The 23,511-nt window shown below is 37.5% G+C and overlaps 3 protein-coding genes across 3 annotated transcripts; 1 reads left to right on the top strand and 2 right to left on the bottom strand.

The window, feature by feature from the left end:
- Positions 1 to 538: 538 nt before the first annotated feature.
- Positions 539 to 5,653, top strand: LOC125818592 (probable glycosyltransferase STELLO2). The gene is made up of 3 exons (XM_049498089.1): positions 539 to 2,331; positions 3,999 to 4,125; positions 4,939 to 5,653. The coding sequence occupies exons 1-3, from the start codon at positions 611 to 613 to the stop codon at positions 5,404 to 5,406; spliced, it is 2,316 nt and encodes a 771-aa protein (XP_049354046.1). The 5' UTR covers positions 539 to 610; the 3' UTR covers positions 5,407 to 5,653.
- A 583-nt stretch (positions 5,654 to 6,236) lies between these two features.
- Positions 6,237 to 12,193, bottom strand: LOC125818675 (magnesium-chelatase subunit ChlH, chloroplastic). The gene is made up of 5 exons (XM_049498186.1): positions 10,709 to 12,193; positions 10,490 to 10,572; positions 7,465 to 9,267; positions 6,890 to 7,366; positions 6,237 to 6,787 (listed from the first exon to the last, which is right to left on the bottom strand). Exons 1-5 carry the CDS (start codon positions 12,111 to 12,113, stop codon positions 6,410 to 6,412), a joined length of 4,146 nt encoding a protein of 1,381 aa, XP_049354143.1. The 5' UTR covers positions 12,114 to 12,193; the 3' UTR covers positions 6,237 to 6,409.
- Positions 12,194 to 14,811: 2,618 nt separating this feature from the next.
- LOC125818693 (protein N-terminal glutamine amidohydrolase) lies at positions 14,812 to 23,301 on the bottom strand. The gene is made up of 6 exons (XM_049498204.1): positions 23,137 to 23,301; positions 20,196 to 20,301; positions 19,557 to 19,634; positions 19,304 to 19,434; positions 18,708 to 18,832; positions 14,812 to 15,260 (listed from the first exon to the last, which is right to left on the bottom strand). Exons 1-6 carry the CDS (start codon positions 23,226 to 23,228, stop codon positions 15,103 to 15,105), a joined length of 690 nt encoding a protein of 229 aa, XP_049354161.1. The 5' UTR covers positions 23,229 to 23,301; the 3' UTR covers positions 14,812 to 15,102.
- Positions 23,302 to 23,511: the final 210 nt, after the last annotated feature.

Here is a 23,511-nt window from a genome sequence, read left to right as displayed (position 1 = left end):
GAGAAACTCTTCCTGTCAAGTATTATTTCATCTTCAACGCTCGAAATCAAATTTTCTGATTAAGAAAGAAGCAATCCTATATTTGCACCAAATCATTTTTATTCAGTGTTTTAGTGAAGTTCGATTAATTAAGATTCTTATCATGGAGAGTTCATTTAAGGAGAAACTCTTCGTGTCAAGTACTATTATTGAATCTCCACCATTTAAAATCAAAACTTCTGATTAAGAGAGAATAACTTAATCCGCACCAGATCGTTCAGTGTCATCTCTTTAAGTTAGTTGATTTGTCTATTCTTGAGTTATTGGCCACCCAATCTCCAGATCAACAAACATAATTAAAAAAAAGTAGAAATGGTAGAGTCCAAAGGTGCACCTCTCACCAAACTACCCCAACTGAAGTTAACCTTCAAGCTAAAGGAACCCACCCCCGTCCCCCCACCCCTCCCATCCCTTGTCGGCAAATACCCAAAAACACAAACTTTTTTAGCATTTTCAGTCTCAAGTCAAATGCTAGATTGAAGAATCTAACACTTGAGTTTCAAGAACTCAAAAAAGATAAAGCTCTCATTTTACTCTTGTGTGTGTGTAAAATTGAGGTGGTGGGATTTCAATGTTAGTCCAAGATCGTGAAGATGGTGTTTCTAAATCACCAAAAGGACCAAAACCCATTAGAGAAAGATCATCAATTCCTCTATCAAGAACCCCAAATCGTTTCAATGGAGCCAAGAATCTTGATTTTTCCACATGGGTTTCTGAAAATCTTTACAAAATCCTCACCATTTTGCTCTTAATCTCCACCATTGCTATTTTTTTCTACCTTCGTAGTGCTGCTGGTGACACCACTACTCTCCTCTGCTTACAGTCAACTCAAACTCACTCCATCAGACCTGAATTCCCCAAAATCAACTGGAATAACATACCAGCTATCTTAGATAAGTCTACTCCTTACGCAAATTTTCGATCTGAGAAATGGGTTGTGGTTTCTGTTTCAGATTACCCGTCGGATTCGCTTAGAAAGCTTGGGAGGATCAAAGGGTGGCAGGTTCTTGCAGTTGGGAACTCGAAAACCCCTAAAGATTGGAACTTGAAAGGTACAATTTTCTTGTCTTTGGAAATGCAAGCGAAGTTAGGATTCAGGGTTGTAGATTACTTGCCTTATGATTCTTATGTTAGAAAGACTGTTGGTTATTTGTTTGCTATACAACATGGTGCTAAAAAGATTTTGGATATGGATGATCGTGGTGATGTGATTGGTGATGATATTGGTAAACATTTTGATGTTGAATTGATTGGTGAGGATGCTAGGCAAGAAGTGATTTTGCAATATAGTCATGATAATCCTAATAGGACTGTGGTGAACCCGTATATCCATTTTGGGCAACGGTCTGTTTGGCCGAGAGGTTTGCCATTGGAAAATGTGGGTGAAATTGGACATGAGGAGTTTTATACTGAGATTTTTGGTGGAAAGCAGCTTATCCAGCAAGGGATCTCGAATGGTTTACCGGATGTGGATTCAGTGTTCTATTTTACTAGGAAGGCAGGGTTTGAAGCATTTGATATTAGATTTGATGAGCATGCCCCGAAAGTGGCATTGCCCCAGGGTATGATGGTTCCGGTTAATTCATTTAATACGCTTTTTCATTCATCTGCATTTTGGGGTTTGATGCTCCCAGTTTCTGTTAGTACAATGGCTTCTGATGTTTTAAGAGGATATTGGACACAGAGACTGTTATGGGAGATTGGTGGGTATGTTGTGGTGTATCCTCCCACTATCCATCGGTATGATAGAATCGAGGGATACCCTTTTTCAGAAGAGAAAGATCTACACGTGAATGTTGGCCGTTTAACAAAGTTTTTGGTAGCGTGGAGATCCAGTAAACACAGGTTGTTTGAAAAGATTTTGGAGTTAAGCTATGCAATGGCTGAAGAAGGCTTTTGGACAGTGCAAGATGTCAAGTTCACTGCTGCATGGCTTCAAGATCTGCTTGCTGTTGGGTACATGCAGCCTCGGCTAATGTCTTTAGAGTTGGATCGGCCAAGGGCAAGCATAGGCCATGGTGACAGGAAGGAATTTGTACCTCAGAAGTTGCCATCTGTGCATCTTGGGGTAGAAGAGATTGGTACAGTGAATTATGAAATCGCCAATTTGATTAAGTGGAGGAAGAATTTTGGCAATGTTGTGCTCATAATCTTTTGTAGTGGACCAGTTGAACGTACTGCCTTGGAGTGGAGATTGCTATATGGCAGGATATTTAAGACAGTTATCATATTGTCTGACCAGAAGAATGTAGATCTTGCCGTTGAGAAAGGAAATTTGGATTATATGTACAGGTTAGTCTTCTGCATCTTTTTTCTTCGCGTTTTAGTTTATTTGGTAATAAGTTATGGTTTTTGTATAGAAGGGGGTATATGGTTCTTTGGACTGATTGGCTCACAGTTTTGTTAACTTCTAAGAGGTCCATTGTTCGAACCTGGACATGTATCCTTTGAGCTGAGGGGCTATCGGAAATAGTCTCTCTACCTCCAAGGTAGGGGTAAGGTTTGCGTGCACTTTACCCTCCTTAGAGCTCACTTGGGTATGTTGTTGTTGTTCTGTACAGAGGGGGTAGTCAGTATGAACTTGGTCTGCCTTGTTAGTGTATAAAGCATATCATCAATTGAATTATAACCTTTTTTTCGTATCTTTTTTGTTTGATATACATTTCTTTCATTTCTTTTGGTAGAGGTGATCATAAGATAAATCAGTGAACTCACTGAGAGTTGTCATGCAAGAGTGAAAACTTATAACTTCTCTCTTTGATTGTTGAAAGCTCATTAAATGTAATGGACACTTTTCTTAAAACATCTTATTCCTTTTCTTCATAATCTAATTCAGTTTCGAATAAAACTTTGGTATATACTTGTTGCAATCTGCGACTCTTGTTTGTACCAACCAGTAAACCAGTGCTAGCAGTAAAGGAAGATGCTTCAACCATGAATGGTAACATATGCAAAAATACTATTATTGACGTGTGTGATCATCTCATCTAAAAGCCTATGCTGCTAGAGAGATCACACTTCTATTTACTTGATTACTCTTCAACAAGCTCCTTCACGTGCATGTTTGATTCATTTACCAAGCATGTGGAAACTCTTTTTGATAATGGGTAGCGGTGGGAGCTTAGTGCACCGGATTGCTTTTTAATGGGTGACAATGAGACTTGACCATTGGATGATACCGGATTAAAGTGTGTGACTATCTCATCTAAGACCATCTCCAACCCAACACTATTTTTTTACACCAAATCCTATTTTGGTGTAAAAGTTAGTTTTGGGGCTCCAACCCAACACTATTTTAGTGTGTGAATAGTGTCGCACCAAATTTAGTGTGACACTATTCATCAACACTAAATCACTTTTTCATTATTTTATTATATTTGTATTATATAACATTTTTGAAAATGTAAATGAAATAAAAAGAATTATATAATATTGAAGAGAGAAGAATATAAAGATAATATTCCTTTTTAGAGTAAAATTTGGTGTTCTGGGTTGGAGATGCCCTAAAAGTCTAAGCTGCTAGAGAATTTATATACTGAATTATATCCCCATCAACCATGGAAAAAATGTGTGACTTAAAAAAGCAAAAAAGAAATTGTGTGTTTGCAAGCATTTCTTTTGTATACGACATCAACAATTCCTCAGTCTCAAATAATTTGAGAGAAGCTATATAAATCCTCATTGACCATGTTTGTCAATTTAATGCTTCTCTATACTCCCTACTTCTATTAATATATAAGGACCTCTTGACAACTGAAATGAGTATTTTTCCAGTACCCTCTATCCATGCTTGCACATGTTATATATTACGTATCATTTAGAGCTCCATGCTAATGTCATCTTTTTAAGGGCATTTGTGGTTTTCATGTTGTCGAATGGCCTGCAGTCAATCATGTGAGTTCAATTTATATCCTGGAAACATTCTTGATTAAATACACTGTTGGCAAATTCTGTTTCAGGTATGCACCAAAGATATTTGATAGATACACTAGTGCAGAAGGCTTTCTATTTCTCCAGGACGATACTATCCTTAATTACTGGAACTTGCTTCAAGCAGACAAGTCAAAGCTCTGGATAGCAAACAAGGTAAGTACAAATATGAAGTCCTTATTTTTGGTATTTAGTGGAAGGTTTCTACTAATTGTTACTTGTTACGGATTCAGCCAATTCCTACCTTTTATGGCTCAATTAAAGAAATTTACTGTTCACTGATTTCTTCTGTTATTTGTACTTCTTGCTGTTATTCAAAGGGAATTTAGAGGGAAGTATACATAACAACACTCCAAGTGGGGTCTGGGTAGGGTAGGATAGGGTAGGATGTAAGCAGACCTTATCCCTAGGGAGGATGTTTCCGATATACCTTCATCTCAAAAGAGAAGTTTTCGAAGCAGGGAAATATGATAGCAAGATACAAAGTAAATGAAGTAGCAGATAGTACCACACATTGGAGAATAAGAAACTAACCGATTACTAACTACTACTACTAATAGCAGGGTAGAAGATGAGGCGAAATCCACCTGCCTCTCCCACATAGAGTGCGGTAACACTCGGCTACCTACTAACCATCTAATCTAATTAACGACATCCAGTATATATGTAAAATAATATATGTAAGGCTCTTTATTTCTTTATTCGGCTTGGAGAGGAGATAATGTATAAGACATCTGAGTCCATCGTCATGAGGGAAGAGTTCCATCCTATGATGTGTTTAGACATAGCTTGAGTTTTTTACTTGTGGCTAAAGCGCCCTTGCCTGATCATCCAACTCCCTCCAGGGAAGAGGGGGAAAAGGGAAATTTTTTGAAGTTCTTAATTTATCATTGCCAATGATTAGCTCTCAAACCTGTCCTGTCCAAAAACACAAGCAATAGGTATCTCATTTCTTTCTTATGCGCATAGGTATCCAAGTCATGGCATGCTGTTCCAGTAGCTAACAAATCGGACTGGTTTGTGAAGCAAGCAGACGTTGTTAAGAAAGTGGTAGCAACAATGCCGGTACATTTGCAAGTCAATTACAAAGAGTCAATGAAAAGTGACGAGACCTTGACGATATGCAGTTCGGAGATATTCTACATCCCCCGTCGTTTCGTATCCGACTTTGTCGACCTCGTTAATCTAGTAGGGAATCTAGACATGCATCATAAGGTTGCAATGCCAATGTTTTTTACGGCTATGGATTCTCCACAGAATTTCGATTCTGTATTGAATTCAATGATTTACAAGAAGAAGCCTCCTGGCAATTTAACGACATTCTATTCAGCTGAGGCGCCTGCAATCCACCCATGGAAAGTGTCAAGTGAGCAAGAGTTCATAAAGCTGATCAGAGTTATGGCAGCAGGTGACCCCCTTTTAATGGAGTTGGTATAGTGTAATGATAGATACTCTTAAGAGTCTCACAGGGAAAATGTAAAACATGTAAAGTTTATGTGCAGCTGAATTCTACTATTCTTTTGCACCATTCATTAGTAGGGGGGAATGGGGTGAAAGAAAAGGTTTTGTGCTCTTGTAGATTTTTGTTGTAATACTGTTTTAACTCTTAAAAATTTTGTGGCAAAGAGAATTGAAGGAGAAAACAGTGCAAACTTTCTTCTGATTTTCATTTTGCTTTTGAATATGATAAGTTTCTACAGAGAAATCTTTTGTATATCTTCAGTCTTTTTACATGTGAGAAATCAAGATTGCTTGAACATTTTTCATCTTGATGTGTCCAACAGCTGACTACAAATGTCCCAATACTGCATTGCTTGAACAATTTTCATCTTGATGTGTCCAACAGCTGACTACAAATGTCCCAAAACTGCAGTTATGTCACGCCTTATGTGAAGCGTGTGACCATCTCATCGAAAAACTTAAGTTGTTAGAGAGAGCACGCCCTTGACATCCCTCAATACACACTTGATTAGACGATCTTCAAAGTGCAATATTGAAATATATCTCCATAGACGATTGAGTATCCTTGGTAGAAAATCATATACATGTCTTTTGTAGGTTTTCGTCTTTTTTGGTATACATCATGTATATGGGAATTTCAGTGTTCGTTTTGCTGAAATACTCTCTTGTTTCATAGTGGGACTTCCTGACGTGATTCCAAATTAGTTAGGTCTCTGAGCGCAGGTACTGCACATCGGGTGGGGAAAACAAAGAAAAAAATAAGAGTATGAAGGCAATTGCAACTTTCAAGATCAAATTTGAATATGTGGAAGCAGTATTTTTCTCATAAAAGTAGAAAGACATCCCCAAAAAATGAACAAAAATTACACTGGGGACTATCAAAGGGATTCACATCAGAAATTGTTAGGAAGCAGAAAGGATCTTATTATCCTGTAACAGAAATAGGCAATAATCAGAGATCATATATTTAGCTATACATTTATCGATCGATTCCTTCAATCTTGTCTTCGACTTCTGAGTACAACTGCTTGAGTTTCTCAATGTTCTCTTCAGAAGTGTCCCAGTATCCACGCCCGTTGGCCTCCAAGAATGTCTGAAGCAACTTCCTGAAAGAATTTGGATTTGTGTTCATAAGCCTGTTCAACATCTCTTCATCTTTGATGAATGTTGTGTTGGCTTCTTCATACACCCAATTGTCAACTTGTCCTGAAGTTGCACTCCACCCCACTGTGTTGGTCAATCGTTTCTCAATCTCACGAACACCCTCGTAGCCAGTGGACAGCATGCCTTCATACCACTTGGGGTTCAACAACTTTGTCCTTGCATCTAGCCTCACAGTCTCAGACAACGTACGTACCTGAATCATCACAGATAGAGGCATTAGACATAAAGTAAAACGACTTCTATCAACTTAACGGGTTAACATCTTTCAAGTTATCCATCAAGTGATAACACTCACCTGCGCATTAGCAGTAGTGGTGTCAGCAATGTATGCACTAGGCTTCTTTCCATCCTTCCTGAGGTTCTGAACGAGGTTGGTTGGGTCTGAATCAAAGTAGTGACTAACATCTGTGAGTGAAATTTCTGATGAGTCAAGGTTCTGGAACGTGGCATCAGCTGTGCTTAGAGCCATCTCAAAAACTTTCCTCTTCTCCATCATGCCAACGCCAGGAGCATCACAGTCAAATGCAAATGACTTTCGGCTCAAGTACATGTCTTGAAGTTGCTTCTCGTCGTTCCATGATGAGTTCTCGACAGCAAGGTTGATGTTGGAAGAATAAGAACCCGAAGCATTTGAGAAGACCCTAGTAGCTGCTTCACGAACATCAATTCCGAGTGTTTTTGCCTGTTCTAGTGCATGTTTCCTAACAAAGTTTTGGTCTTCTGGTTCATCAAGCTCAGCAACCATCTTGATTCCTCGGTCCAGGAGATTCATCTGTATACAAAACAAAACAAATGATAAGAAATGATCTGACATTGCACTAATGTACCAATCCAATGCAGAATCAGTAGAAAAGGAGGATAGACCAATACCTGATTGATGAAGAGATCCCTGAACACCCCGGAGCAGTTGACAACAACATCAACTCTAGGCCTTCCGAGCTCTTCAAGACTAACTGGTTCCACTCGGTTAACGCGTCCAAGTGTGTCTGCAACTGGCCTAACACCAATCATCCACATAACCTGTGCCAACGACTCTCCATAAGTCTTGATGTTATCTGTTCCCCAAAGCACCAGAGCAACAGTCTCCGGGTACTTGCCCCCATTGTCAACCTTTTGCCTCTCCAATAATCTTTCAACCACTATTTTGGCGCTCTGCAGTGCTGCTGTTGTGGGAATAGACTGTGGGTCCAAAGCATGGATGTTTTTCCCAGTAGGCAAAACTTTCGGGTTTCTGATTGGATCCCCTCCAGGACCTGGTTCAACATATTTCCCTTCAAGAGCCTGTTTCAAGCTTCCCACCTCGTTATTAGCCACAATTAGCTTCAGACAGTTTCCCAAGAACTGAAACAGGACTCTGAGCTTTTCCCTATCAGCTCTGTAGAATTGGGTGTTTGATAAATACTGGATCCATGGTTCATTAATACCAAAACCAAGGAGTGAGGTCAGCTTGTCAGAATTGTCAACAACCTGACCCTTGCTGTTAGTTGAACGTTCAACGAATGCTGATATTGCTCCACGTGATGCCTCAGTAATTTGACGAAGCAGCTCCACATCTCGCAAGACTCCATTGTCATTTCCTCGATAGATCTCCTCAATGTTTCTTCCAACTGTGGCAGCCAGTATAGAAGGAAGGGAAGAAATATCATCTTCAGCACGGTCCAATGCAGCAATGTTGACAAGAGTAGCAACTGCCTCCATGGCGGTTGGAGGTTCACCAATGATGTGAAGTCCACAGGGCAGAAGACGAGACTCAATCTCCATAATCTTAGAATATACTTTTCCTACCACGAGGTCACGTTCTTTGGCATCTATTTCCTGCCCTTCATCTGGAAGATCAACGTCCTTGTCAAGATTACACTGTCTAGCAGTACTAATGATAGAGCTCACAATCTGAGGGCCACGGCCTGAGTCTTTCAGTGATTGGTACGATGCAATGAGCTCACTAAGCTGCTTGAGTCCCTTGTAGAGTCCAGCATTCTCAGCTGGGGGAGTCAAGTAGCTAATGGTATTCGCATAACTCCTTCGTTTGGCAATGGTTGCTTCGGATGGATTGTTTGCTGCATAGTAATAGATATTTGGAATGTTTCCAATGAGACTATCTGGGAAACAAGCATCGCTCATTCCCACCTGTTTTCCTGGCATGAACTCAAGAGAACCATGAGTACCAAAGTGGAGAACTGCATCAGCTTTGAAAATTTTCTCCACAAAGGAATAGTATGCAGCAAAACCATGGTGAGGGCTGGCTGATTTGGAGAACAGAAGTCTCATCGGGTCACCTTCGTATCCAAATGTAGGCTGAACACCAATAAATACATTTCCGTACTGTTTTCCATATACCAAGAGGTTCTCTCCATCAGAGTTCAGATTACCAGGTGCTTTCCCCCAGTTCTCTTCAAGAGCAGTGGCATAGGGGGTTAGCTTCTGGTATTCTCGGACGTTCATCTTGTAAGCTACGTTAAGATTTGGACTGCTGAACTGAGCTTCTTTGTCATGAATTACTTCTTCAATCAGTTCAGCAGAAGTCTCAGGCAGCCCCTCAACGTTGTACCCATCTTTCTTGAGATCTTTGAGCACAGAGTATATGGAGGCAAAGACATTCAAGTATGCAGCAGTTCCGACGTTGCCTTTGTCCGGGGGAAAGCTGAAAACAGTGATTGCCAACTTCTTCTCAGCCTACACAATGTTCAGTTATACATTGAGCATCAGTAGCAAGAAACAATTAGACAATTGCTATAAACAACATAATCAGATTTATGAATCCACTGAACAATTCTTGCTGACAAAGATCATAATACACATTTAAGGAGAATTACTGATCAAAGTTTCAATATTGTTGTTCCTTTGGTCTATGAACATAGTATGCAAAAATCGTCTATGTTGCTCAGACTCTTCAAAAATGCCGCCAAATGCATGTCGTGTCCTTCAAAAGTAGTGCATTTTTGAAGATCCAACACGAGTGTGACAACATTTTTGGAGAGTCCGAGCAACATAGGAAGTTGTAACAGTTCTGACCCTAAAAAGTTTTAGTTTCGTATGAGAATTTCATCCTAATTTGCAATTTGTGATCATGATAAAGGCATGAAAACATGTAGTTCAGAGTTCATGGCACTTGCTGAAGTCCTAATGAAAGCGATCAAAAGTTTAAATACTAGAAGAAGGGAACTCTTGTACGTGTCTACATCAAATAGAGTTCATTGTACTTGCTGAAGTCCTAACGAAACTGATCAAAGTTTAAATAAAGATAATACGTAAAAAGACACTCAAACTTGGCCTCAGGCCCTCAACTGACAAGTAAACACTCCAACTTTGAGTATACACATCTAGACACCTCAACTCATCTCCACCGTGTCAGTTGACCACTAACTTACAAAATGATCATCTAGACACCTTTAAAATTTATGTCACCTTCAATTTCGGGTGTCCATGAGAACAGTGGAGACAAGTTGGAGTGTTTAGTTGTTAGTTGAGACCAAGTTGAGGTGTCTAGATATACACTCTCAAAGTTGGAGTGCTTACTTGGGAGTTGAGGCCAAGTTTGAGTGTCTATTTATGTATTACACCTTTAAATAGTAGAAGAGAGGAACTCTTAAACTTGTCTACATCAAATAGAGTTCATTTGACTTGCTGAAGTACTAATGAAAGTGATCAGAGTTTAAATACTAGAAGGAAACTCTAAAAATAGTATTTTTAAGTACTAGTAACAGATAAGTGAGTTCTACTAATGGTCAACAATTTATTCCCACTTACCCAAAGAAATGGACCCATGTTAATCAGTATTTGCAAGTAATTGACCTAATCACATTTGTGAAATAGTTCTAATTAGCCAGAACATTACCTTAAAGCTACAAAACAAATCTTATCATTTAATCTAAATTAATATGAAAAGAACAAATACCTTTGATTTTCTCTTTAAATCTCCCCATTTGATTGCCCTGGTGCATAGCTGCTCCACTCTTTTGTGAAGAGCATGTGATTTCCCTGCATATTTCAAAAAATGAAAGGAAATAAAGCTGTAAAAGTTAGTAATGTTGAGCAAAAACTAATCAAACTAAACATAGAATTTGCATTTCATGTCAAATAGAAATTGTAATCACCATGACAAAAGGACACTTGCCTGTTCTTGGATCCCGTCCAGAGAATACGATAGGCTCCATGCCTCCATCCAGCTCAGGTAGAGCAACTTGTAGAGCAACCTGAATTGGGTGCAACCCTAAAGTGCTGTTCAACCATTCTTCTGTTGTCTGGAAGACCAAAGGCAATGCCACAATGTAAGGCACATCAAGCTTCATCAACGCCTCGATAGCCCTTGGATGATCCTGTCTTGCTGGCCCTCCAACAAGAGCAAAACCAGTAAGTGATACTACTGAATTCACAAAAGGCTTCTTTGTGATGGGATCAATGAAGTATCTCTCAACTGGCCCGGAAAAGTCTAGCCCCCCGGCGAAAATTGGGATAACTTTAGCCCCTCTTGCCTCTAATTCCATGATCACAGCCACATAGTGACTTTCATCACCAGTAACAATATGACTCCTTTGCAAAACAAGCCCAATAACAGGAGCATTAGAACTCTTGAGTTTCTCATTAGCATCCCTCCTTGTTGCATACCAATTCAAATACTCCTTCACATCATCATACATACAAGGAGCCAAAGGGTGCCAAATTCCACTATCCAAGTACAAAACCGGATCCGAATAGTCCATTTTCACCCCTTTTAATGCAGGAACATAAGAACCAGACACCATTTTCAAGAAATTCACCAAATTATCAGGTGAACCTCCAAGCCAAAACTGCAAACTTAGTATATACAACCTAGCATCTTGAGCCTTGTCACTTGGCAAGTACTTCAAGACCTTAGGCAATGTCCTCACAAGCTTCAACATCTGATCAGAAAAACCAGCAGAAGATTTCTTCTTCTTGAAAAGCTGAAAAAATGGACTTTTTGATTGCCCCAACTGCGACATACTAAAAGATCCCAACTTGTTCAGCCTCATCACCTCAGGCATTGATGGAAACACAAGAACAGCATCAAGCCTATCCCTTTCTTTCTCCACAGCAGACTTAATCTTCAAAGCCAATTCTTCCACAAAAATCAATGACCCAATAAAGATATTTGCATCCTCAAGATCTTTACAGAAAGTTTTATACGCATTCTCATCTCTAAGCTCCTCAACCAAATACCCCACAACCTCAAAAGAAGCAAACTCACCATTCTTGTTCAGTGTCTGAACAGCAGCAGTGAGCGCTGATTGGTACTGAGCTTCCAACACCACATACACTATTTTCACAGTAGTAAGACCTTTAAGGTTTTCTGGTACAATCCTCCTAACTTCTTGAGTTGTTTGTGTAAACAATCCATTTCCAATAGCATTACATTGGAACTTTTTGGGTGATTTTGAGAAAGTGGGGTTTGTTTTCTTTGGAAGAAAAGAGTGAAGAAAGTAATGCTTTTGAGAAATTGATGAAAGGTGTTCTACTTTTGAGTTTGGTAATGTAAATGGTGAAGAAACCAAAGAAGCCATAGTTCAAAAACTTGAAAAAGATTCAAACTTTAACCTCTTTGGCTTCTTGATTACACACAAAATGTACACAAAAACCAAGGACACAAAAAATCAAAACTTTGAAAGAAAAAAAAACAAAATCTTGGGTTGTGGGAAGTTTTGAATTTTAACACTTCCTACTAAAAAAAGACTTGATTTTTGAGTGAAACTCCTAAGTTTCTTAAGGAAGTGAAAGGTTTCTTGAGTTTATAAGTGGCTGTTATGGAAGTTGGAGAATTTGAGTGAAAAATATAAGGTGTTTTTTGAGTTTTTTTAGTGGTGAAACATAAGGACACGTGGCAACAAGGGTGTGCATTTACAAGAAAATGAAAGTTTGTACATTTTTTTGTTGTCTTCTCTATCTGATTTGGGGTCATGTTTGATGATGATTCTTGGGTTCCTATTGGTTAGTTTAGATTTCATAGAATAAAGTTATGGGCAAAAAGAGAAGAGGGAGTGTGGAGTTTGGATAGGAATGATTTTCTATTTTTTTAAAAAATTATTTTTATTTATTTATTTATGAGTTCATTTAGTTTTTTTGTTTGTAAAGATTCTGATTTTTTTTTTTTTTTTTTGAGTTTGTGACTCTCAATGAAAATGAAATGATATTTTATGTGTGTTGCTTAATGGGTCCAGGTATCTTACTCTTCTGCCAGGTAAACTATCAAACACGTTAAAAATATTGGGGGGGGGGGGGGTGAGAGCAGAGGATTTTTATTTTTACGAGTTTAAGGATCATGTATTGGCGGTTTAAAGAATATTTACATAATTATTTAGATATTATAAGGTGATTATGGGCAAACTTTTGTTAGATTGAACTTGTTTGTAACAAGTATGTTGGGTTCGAGATTTTTGTAGTTGTTAATAGTGACTAATTATTATACATTTATAATAATGAATAATATTTAAATAAAATTTGATTGTTATGAATAAAAAGATGTCAAATTCTAAGCTTAACCACATTTTGTACAAAGTAGGAAATTCTTTTAATGATAAAAATATATATTTATGTAAATTTTTTTGTCATAATAGTTCAAAATATTTGGTCAAAATCTTTAAACTTGTTATTGGTAATCATAGAAATTCTATTTCTATGGAGATTGGTTAATTATTATTTTACCAAAAATGAAGATAGCTGTTGTAATAATGCAACACTTAGGCAATAAGGAGGAGAAGAGTCAAAATATGTAACAGATAATAATTATAATACTTAATATATAGCCAAAAAAGACTTGTAATTTATATTTTAATAATAAAATACAATTAGTAAATAAAGTTTCCATGATTATAAAAAAATAAATTATTAGTTCAAGTGCCCAACCCAATGATGAAAAAAAGAAACAAAATACAGCATTCATTGAGTCATTGTGACACTAACGTGCAATAGAGACCTTTCAATCAATTATTACCACTTATCTCACAATTCATACGAGCATTATTTTGGCCTATAGTTATATAAAGAGGTTCTACTCGGTCGTTCGATATTTATATTGAGGTTTGATTAATTTAGATTTATATCGAACAGTCCAAGTAAAACAATTTCTAACGGTATCAATTTCATTCTAAAAACTCTAATCTAAAATGTTAACCTCTGATTAAGACTGAATGAACTCTCTGATGGTAGCGTATATTATGCTTGAGGTCTCTCGAGTCTTTTGTTGCATTAATATCTATATTATATTCCAGAACAAGGTAAATTTCTTTTTCATTATGTGGAGTAATACTTACCACCCCTACACAACATCTGATGATATTAATTTGGCCCATAAAATTCAAGGAAATCAACTACTTATGACTGGTGGAAATAATAGCACCGTTTATTTTGAAAAGATGGTATTTGAATGTGCATATAATTTAAGAAGGTAATAAAACGTGTATCATATAGTGGAAAATATCTTTAGAACGTATGGTTTAAAATACATATATTGTCAGACTTATCCACCAAAAAATTCGTTGCATTTTTGTAGATTATGTTGGAGAAAATCTATCAAAGTTAGACATCATAGGTTAGTCCTTTCCCACTCCTAAGAGAAAGCAAAAAAGAAAATCAAATAATTGTTTTATATTTATATGACTATCAGAGCATGCCATTAAGTCTAACACTGGAAGTTTAAAGTTAAAAAAGGAGTTTTCAAATATAGAAATATAAATTTTTTCGAAACATATTAAAAATAAATAATCCACATAAAATGAAGCTAAGAGTATCAATAGTGTTTTATATGTGTTGTATTGTGTAAACATGTCATTGTTCAAGCCCATAACATGTATTTTCTACTTTAGCTGTCTTATAAAGCTCTTCACTTTTCTCTTTCGTTTCAATATGTTATTCGCCTAAAGTGTCATGTACACCTCTTCTTCAACAACTTGTCAACCTAGAAATCCGTAAGTCTTTTCTTTGACTAGCCTTCTTTGGCCCGCCCTCCATCACGGGCAAAAAAAAACATTTAAGATCAGAATTCAACCAAGTAGTAACAAAAAGTCTTTAGATGAGATTTTGTATCATATGTCTAAGCCTTGACGTACAAAGTTATATGCTACCTATGCTAGCTGGAGATATCAAATAACCGATGGAATAGTCGAGATACACGAAAACTAACCCTGCCACTTATTTGTATTAAAAAGAAGAAGAATGTAGCTGTGAAACTGCTCATGTGAGTGTATAATTTTGAAGAAATCACTGTACTAAATAATATGCCTCCTTCAACCATGTTCACCAACAAAAGAAAATGTCTATACCAAAAAAAGGCCGGTGCACCAAGCTCCTGCTATGCGCGGGATCGGGGAAGGGTCGGGCATCAAAATGTCTATACAAGTTCTATAAAATAAAATAACTCCAAAAAAAACTTGTCAAAACAAGAATATTTTCCAGTCTATTTGCAAAACTCTCACAAGACACCTTTTTTCTTTTTACATGTAAAAATCCAAGACCATCATTTCATCTTTCAAGCTAGTAAATTTTTCTCAACTCTCATCAGGAGATCAAAGAGAAAAATCCCAACAAATCATCTTCACCAATTACGACACCAAGTTTCTCGGAGAAAACAGTATTGACGGTATCAGCTTCCACATTCTTCACTACATCATCAGGAGAGACTGTAATGTACTCGTTCAGGTTGTGTACAGCTCCATCTGTGCAAGCAAAAGGCAGAAAATAAAAATTGTAACTCAAGCAAACGAGAGGGTTTCATATTTTCTCACTAATTGTACCAGATGACCCTAAATCATACGAAGTACCTATCAGATATCTTTAGGTAATGCAAATGTGCTCCTCGATTCAATTTTAACGAATGAAAAAATATTCAAAAGGCTTAGTTCTACTGGTTCCTATATGTTCTATTCCATAAGTTAACTATGAAAAGTGATGCTACATAAAATGAGATAAAATACAATTACATTCAGAAAGCTGAACTGTGCTATCAAATCTTGTACTTGCAAGTTCTGATATAAGTCATGCGACATTGTAGATAGAAAAGTTAGGTGAGATCAGATAATTGGAAATAAAACCAGCAGGGGAGATTAAAACTTCTAGTCAGTTTGGTATGGCATACAATGGCGTATTTCAACTTTTGATGCACGTTATCCACCTCCAAATTTGTTTCAAGTGTGAAAGTCAAAAGGTTATATAGAACAAACTAATTGACTATCAAGCAAAAAGGTCAGTCCTTATTGAGGTATTTATCATGAAGTTGATGAATTTAGGCAAAAAAAAACAAAAGAATAATCAAATTAGAGTCGGCATTTGAGTAGTTATGGGATAAAAATATTAATCGAAAAGCAGGGGGATAAGAACACGAAGTTCTTTCACAAAACTGCAAACTCTCACCGGAGATACAATATAACATTGACGAATTAAATGTGGATGGTGAAGCAATCAAAGATCCAGAGTTAATAAAAAAAGAAATCATAGACTTCTACCAGAAGCTATATTCTGAAACTGAGACTTGGAGACCCTCTGGTGGCTGCAGGGAAGGGCACAAAATTTCTGAAGAAGACAATAGGATGCTACAGGGGGAATTTGAGAACCAAGAGATCTGGGAGTGTGTAAAGCTTTGTGCTGGAGACAAAGCTCCTGGTCCAGATGGTTACACCATGGCCTTCTATGCCCACTGTTGGGAGGTTGTTGGAGAGGAAGTCATTGCTGCAGTAAAAAATTTCTATGAGAGAGGTTTCTTTGAGAAAAGCTTCAACTCCACCTATGTGGCATTAATTCCCAAAAAGATGGGTGCAAAAAAACTCACAGATTTTAGACCCATTAGCTTAATTGGCAGTGTGTATAAAATAATCTCTAAGGTGCTTACTGAGAGGCTTAAAAAGGTTATGCACAAGCTAGTGGACACACAACAACTTGCTTTCATTAAAGGAAGACAGATCATGGATGCTATTTTGATGGCTAATGAATGTGTGGATTCTAGGATTAGAAGCAAGGTGCCAGGCATTCTATGCAAGCTGGACATTCAGAAAGCATATGACCATCTCAACTGGAATTTTTTGCTGGAGACCTTATCCAAAAGAGGTTTTGGTGGTAGATGGGTGAGATGGATAAAGTTTTGCATCAGTACTGTGAAATATTCTATTCTAATCAATGGCTCTCCTACAGGTTTCTTCTCTTCACAGAGAGGATTAAGACAAGGAGACCCTCTGTCTCCTTTCTTATTCATTATAATTTATAGCTATGGAGGGACTCAATGATATGTTGAAGATTGCTCAAGAGAAACTATGGTTGAGGGGCTTCAGAGTATCAAATAGGGTGGGTTGTGACATGGAGATTACACACTTACAATATGCTGATGATACTCTGGTTTTCTGTGATGCCAACAGAAACCAACTGATGGTTCTCAGAGTCATATTCGTGCTATTTGAAGCCATATCAGGACTACATATCAATTGGGAAAAAAGCTTCCTATACCCAGTGAATGAGGTCATCAATCTAACCTCTCTGGCTGGTACACTTGGGGGGAGGACTGGCGAATTACCAACTGTATATTTGGGCATGCCACTAGGAGCAGAAAGCAAGTCTTCAGGAATCTGGAATGAGGTGGTCGAGAAGTGTGAAAGAAGATTGGTGAGCTGGAAGAGTCAATATCTCTCCTTTGGCGGGAGACTCACTCTCATCAATAGTGTTCTTGACTCCATGCCTACCTACATGATGTCTATCTTTCCTATCCCAGATGGGGTCATTAACAGACTTGATGCAATAAGGAGGAATTTCCTATGGGAAGGAAACAGTGACACTAAGAAATTCCACTTGGTTAAGTGGGATAAATTGATTGGGAGCAAACAAAAAGGAGGTCTTGGGGTAAGGAATTTGAAGATTCAGAACCAAAGCCTTATGATGAAATGGCTATGGAGACTAGCTTCCAGTGAACATGCACTATGGAAAGAACTTATCAAGCAGAAGTATGAAATGGAGGACCACTGGTCTACCAAAATGGTCACTAGTACTTATGGAACTAGCATCTGGAGGGCCATCAGAAATTTCTGGCCAAAATTAAGAGAAAATTGCAGCATTAGAATTGGAAATGGCATGAAGGTCTCTTTCTGGGAGGACAGCTGGTTAAAACAAGGCTCTCTAAAAACCCTCTTCCCAGATATCTACATTTTGAACCAACAACAAAAAGACACTGTGGCAGAAGTTTGGTCAAATCAGGGATGGAATTTGAGTTTTAGAAGGCCCCTAAATGATTGGGAGATCCAAAGACTAGTAGATTTCTTTGGAATCCTTGAACAATTCAAAGGAACTTCTACCTCCCAAGATGGATTGTTTTGGAATCATAACTGTAACGGAAATTTTAGTGTGAAGGAAGCTTACAAAAAGTTCAACTCTTTCACCCATCAGGTTACTGGCTGGCCATGGAAACTTATCTGGAAAGTTAAAATACCTCCTAAAGTGTCCTGCTTCACTTGGCTACTAGCAAAGCAGGCTGTTTTGACTCAGGAGAACCTCATGAAAAGGGGTATCCACCTGAGCCCTAGGTGTTTCCTGTGTGGAGAAGAGGCTGAAACAGTCAATCACCTCTTTCTTCACTGTAGGATCACTAATATTTTGTGGAGCATTTTCATCAATTGGAAGGACCTTTTTTGGGTGATGCCAAGAAATATTGTCCAGGCCCTGAAGATATGGAGTAGCTTTGCCAACATTTCTGGTCATAAAGAAAGATGGAAGATCATCCCCACCTGTATCTGGTGGTCTGTGTGGAAAGAGAGGAACCTCAGATGCTTCCAGAACAAAAGTAACAGCATCCAGAAGATGAAGATGAATTGCTTGGTTTTATTTCATTTTTGGTGTAAACAGGAGTATATGGAAGATCTAGAATCAGTAATGAATGCTTTAGGCACCTTGTAATTTTTGTTTATTTAGGATTGAAGATCTTCCTGATACTCTCCTTTTATTTGTAATTAGTAAACCTGTAACAAGTTGTGGCAGGTTTGGTTTTTTTGGAATATAATACAAGACTGTTACCTTCTCAAAAAAAAATAAAAAAATATTAATCGAAGGAACAAAGTTATCTTTATCTCCCAAATGTACCAACAAATGACTAAAGCATAATCTTGCAAACTTTTATTTCGTGCATTTACCTTCAGCAACAATAGCTTCATGTGATGGCGGCTCAGCAATCCAGTTTCCAGCAGAATCCTTCATATGTCTTCTATCTGATGCGAAGTGTCGGAGGAATATAGGGGCATGCACAACTCGAAAAAACCTGAAATGGCCAAAGTTGGTTCTTCATGTGGTTGCAGTAAGCTTATTATTCCAAGCAAAAGGTCGGCAACATTGCTTAGCACCAGAAGAAAAACATACTCTAGTTTCTTCTTCAGAAAAAGGTCAGTGAAAGAGCATTTCTTTAATGAGAACACCCCCTATAGGGTGAACTTGTGAAATCAATTTTTAAAGATAAACAAAAATGAGATTCACTAAGTAGAGCGTAAATTTTGCGAAAAGTTAGAAACATTTTAAGGTTGGGTTGACTTCAGGAGGGAATGGAGAAAAACAATACACAGAAGGGCAATAGATCACTATTTCAAGAATCTTAATTTGAGCAAATATGAAATATCTAGCTCCTACAAAAGAAAATGAAATAACAGTTCTTCATCGTTTAAGAGCAAAAAATTCAAGAGATACGTAGCTTTATCAATGAAATCATGTTTCTTTTTGGGACTAGAACAGTTATTACCTTTTGAATTCTGAAAATATCTGAATTGATGGACGAATGCTGTCAGCGACATAAGTGCCAAGAGGTGATGGAAACGGAAGGCTTGAATCTAAATCCCACACTAGTGACGAAGAGTTCTCATTTCTCTTTTTCTGCCAGCATCCAAACAGATTTTCTCAAGGACATGAAATGTCAATAGCTATAGTAGAGAAAAATGAAAACCATATAGTTAACCATTTTCAGCTTATACTAGAAAAAAGTAGATTAATCTAACCTGTACACAGATAACATGATAGTCCCACAGAATAACTCCCTCTGCTCGCTGGCTAGCCTTCTGATGCCACAGAGGAATCTGAAAGCATATAATTATTAATTAACATCCCCAAAAACATTATGCTAGGTACAACTGAACTGTCAGCCATTCTGTCGCTCTCCTTATTCCAACAACTAAGTTGGAAAGCCACAGTACACTAGAAACGAACTCATAGTATTGTATCGATTTAGTTTCGAAGAATGTTCACGTCCAATTTATCTTTAACTCATTTAAGTGTCCTGGACCATTTTCAGATCCATTCAAACATGAACTTCCTTTCATCCTTTTACTTTGCTGTATTGGGGATAGAGAGAAAAAACTGAACTGATTAAAGCATTACAAAGAATTATCAAATGGTAAACAAAATGTGAAAGATCAAGTTCTAAACGTTAGTACATCCCGTTTGCAAACAAAGGCTTGCAGTTCACATTATTTTGTTATCCACCTAACTATTTGCTAGTTTAACGCAATAAATTACCATTACTAGTAGCGGAACAGATCTTATACAACTATCATTTTCACTGAGATGAAGTATCAATGAAGTGAATGAACTTCTTAAGACAGTAACGAGTAACCAAAGGAAGAGCAAAGAGTAGTTGCCTGCTTCTTCTCATTGGAAATGAAAATAACAAACAGATCAGAACCATCAGGATCTGCCAGCTCATCATCACATAGCTTTTTGCATAGCAGGTAGATGTTTTCCTCACTGTAATAGAAAGTAAATACAGAGAGCAAACAGAAGAATACTTATTGTTAGTGCTAGTAATTTTTCTCGATCAATCAACTATGCCTCAAATCCAGATCAATCCAAGTCAATTATTTGAACCCTCTATATATTCAGTAAGTAAGCTTAATGTGAATGGAAAGTAAAAACAGACATGTCAAATTTGAAAAGGAAAGTACTTAGGTTGAATAATTCTACATAAATAAATTCCAGGGATTTCAAAAGTTCCCTTTCTTTTATGAACATTTATCTTTAGGACAGGCGAAGAATTTCTGCAGGAATATGCTCAGAGAGATACTCCCAAGTTATAGAAACAACAAGATCTTTCTTTTGTCCCTTCCGGGCGATCCCAAAATAAAGAAATGGTTAATATATTCAAGATAATTACATATTAACAAAATACCGTCTCAATTCATCCTAATTCATTATCCGGGATGTGATATGGTTTCAAAGGATGAACTAGATATGGACAGTTCCATTCATTCTTGAACAAAAAACAATTTTTTGTTACAGGGGAGGATACACGTTACACTATGATTTTGAATCAGAAGAAAGTTTTCAAGATCTATTCACTCTATTAATAACCGAGCCGGATCTGGTGTATTATACAGGATTTGCCTTTTCTATTAATTCCTGCGGATTGGATAAAAAACAATTCTTGAGTGAGGTCAAGGATGAATAGAAAAAGAAATCTTTGTTGGTTCTACCTCCTATTTTTAGGAAGAGAATGAATATTTTTCTCAAAGGATTAGAAAAAATGGGTCTGGATCTCCTACGGGAAGGATTTGGAAGATCCAAAACCAAAAATAGTGGTACTTGGTAGCAACTACATAATGAAGGCAATCACTCAACATAGATTGATCCGAAATTTGATACAAATCCAATATAGTACCTATGGGTACATAAGAAATATATTGAACCGATTCTTTTTAATATAGATCCGATCGCAACTTCGAATATGGAATTCAAAGGGATCAATAAGGAATAAAATACTATGAATCATAGAACTATAATGAAATAAAAGATTGCCAAGTTCTTTTCCTTTTTACTCATTTAGTATTGCTTTTACCAAATAAAAGATTGACAAGTTCCAAATTCATATCTTGAAGTTTCATTAGATAACTTAAGTTCAAAATTACCAGATATTTATAAAAATCATGAAATTACTTAATAAAGCTCTCCCTTTCCCCAAACAAAAGCCATCAGCTAAATCAGTTCAGCCTACTAAAGTAACACCATACTGAAGCAAACTAAGGCTAAATCCTTTAATTAATTCACATTTACCAAGAATTTTTTGGCTCAACTACAAACTCCACAAACATTTTTTGTATAAAAATGGTGCCCATACAATCTTTCCTGCACCAAATTTCATGTATATTTTCATACTACATAACAAAAGAGTAGGTAGTGGAACATTGTCTTGCTTTTAGACGGGTTTAGGCTTGGCAGTGTCTGTTGTAGTATTATTTGTAAGCTTGTAGTTGCTTGCTTTTGATATCTATCATCAACGGTTGTTTATTGTGTTTTGGTTATCGCACTATCCTATTGTTGTTACTGTTCTTTTCTTGTATGCTCCGCACTCCTTTCCTTTTTAGTTGCCATGTTTTCTTCCCTATAGTTTTCTTTTTCTTTCCATATATAATTTGAATTGCTACACTTGAGCCTAGGGTCTTTCGAAAGCAACATCTCTACCTCCACGAGGTAGGAGTAAGGACTGGTACACTCTATCCTCCCCATACGGTATGTTGTTGTGGTTGAGGATCTAAAACTGGTCAGCTGTAGAATTCACTTAAATTATGTCTTTAAACGAAAAAGGGTATCAGCATTTGTACATCAGATTTCATAAACAAACAGTAATCACCAGCTATGTCTGTATTTCAGGAATGCGCATTTTTATGCACCACCTCACCCACCCACACCTCCCCCAAACAACAGTAATCACTAGCTATGTCTGTATTTCAAGAATGCATTGTTATACACCACCCTCCCCCCCCCCCCCCCCCCCCCCCCAAACAACACTAATCACCAGCTATATCTGTATTTCAAGAATGCATTTTTATACACCACCACCTCCTCCCCCACACCTCTCTCCAAACAGCAGTAGTCACCAGCTATGTCTGTATTTCAAGAATGCATTTACACACCCACCCCCAAACAAATATCCCTTCCCCGCCCCATCGAGAAATAGAACTGACTAATCCTAAGTCAAAGGGTCGAGAAACTCAACGACACTATTCTTGAACAACTTGGAGCTGGGCCTTCTTTTCGCACTATTACGGATATGAAAATAATGGTCAAAATCTAATTCAATTGGCAACTGCCCCTACCGGAAATAGGATTGACTACCAATTCCGAAGGAACTGGAGTTACATCTGTATTTCAAGAATGCATTTTTAAACAGCACCACCCACCTCCCTCCCAAACAACAGTAATCACCAGTTGTGTCTGTATTTCAAGAATGCATTTTCACACCCCCACCCCCACCGCCCAATCACCAGCAATGTCTGTATTTCAAGAATGCATTTTTAAACAGCACCACCCACCTCCCGCAAACAACAGTAATCACCAGCTGTGTCTGTATTTCAAGAACGCATTTTTACACGCCCCACCCCCCAAAAAAGGCAAACACACACAGAGTACCAATTCACTCAATTAGGCCTTCAAATTAAAAGGGGTATCCTCAATTATGCATCAGAATTCATATAAACAGTAATCATCATCAGCTATGTCTATCTTTCAAGAATATATACACAGACATACCTCTCCACCCACAAAAAAGCACAGAGAGAGAGAGAGAGAGAGAGAGAGAGAATGTACCAATAATAAGGGGTATGATGAAAGGTTGGAACTTGCAGAGAAGGAGCTGTAAGTGAAGAGCTCACTTCCAATTCCAAATTTGAAGTCGACATTTTTTCTTAAAAAGTTTATTCTGCAAATCTGCCCTTCTTGTTTATACTGTGTTTCAGTTTTCACACAAGTACTTTAACAACGTCGTGCCATCCACTTCTTTAAAAAAAAGTTGGACTCATACTCTGAGATTACACTAGTTATGTTCTTTCCAAATTGTCCAAAACCTAAATTGCACAATTTTTAACTATATTATATATTTTTTAGTGTGGGTCAGAAACACACCTAAGACATTTTGATTTTTCGAGTTTTTACATAAACTATCAAGTGTGAGTTTTCTACCTA

The sequence above is a fragment of the Solanum verrucosum genome, unplaced genomic scaffold (genome assembly GCF_900185275.1).
Source record: "Solanum verrucosum unplaced genomic scaffold, falcon-dt-bn FXZP01000252.1, whole genome shotgun sequence".
NCBI lineage: Eukaryota > Viridiplantae > Streptophyta > Magnoliopsida > Solanales > Solanaceae > Solanum > Solanum verrucosum.
This window is presented reverse-complemented; position numbering and strand designations above follow the sequence as displayed.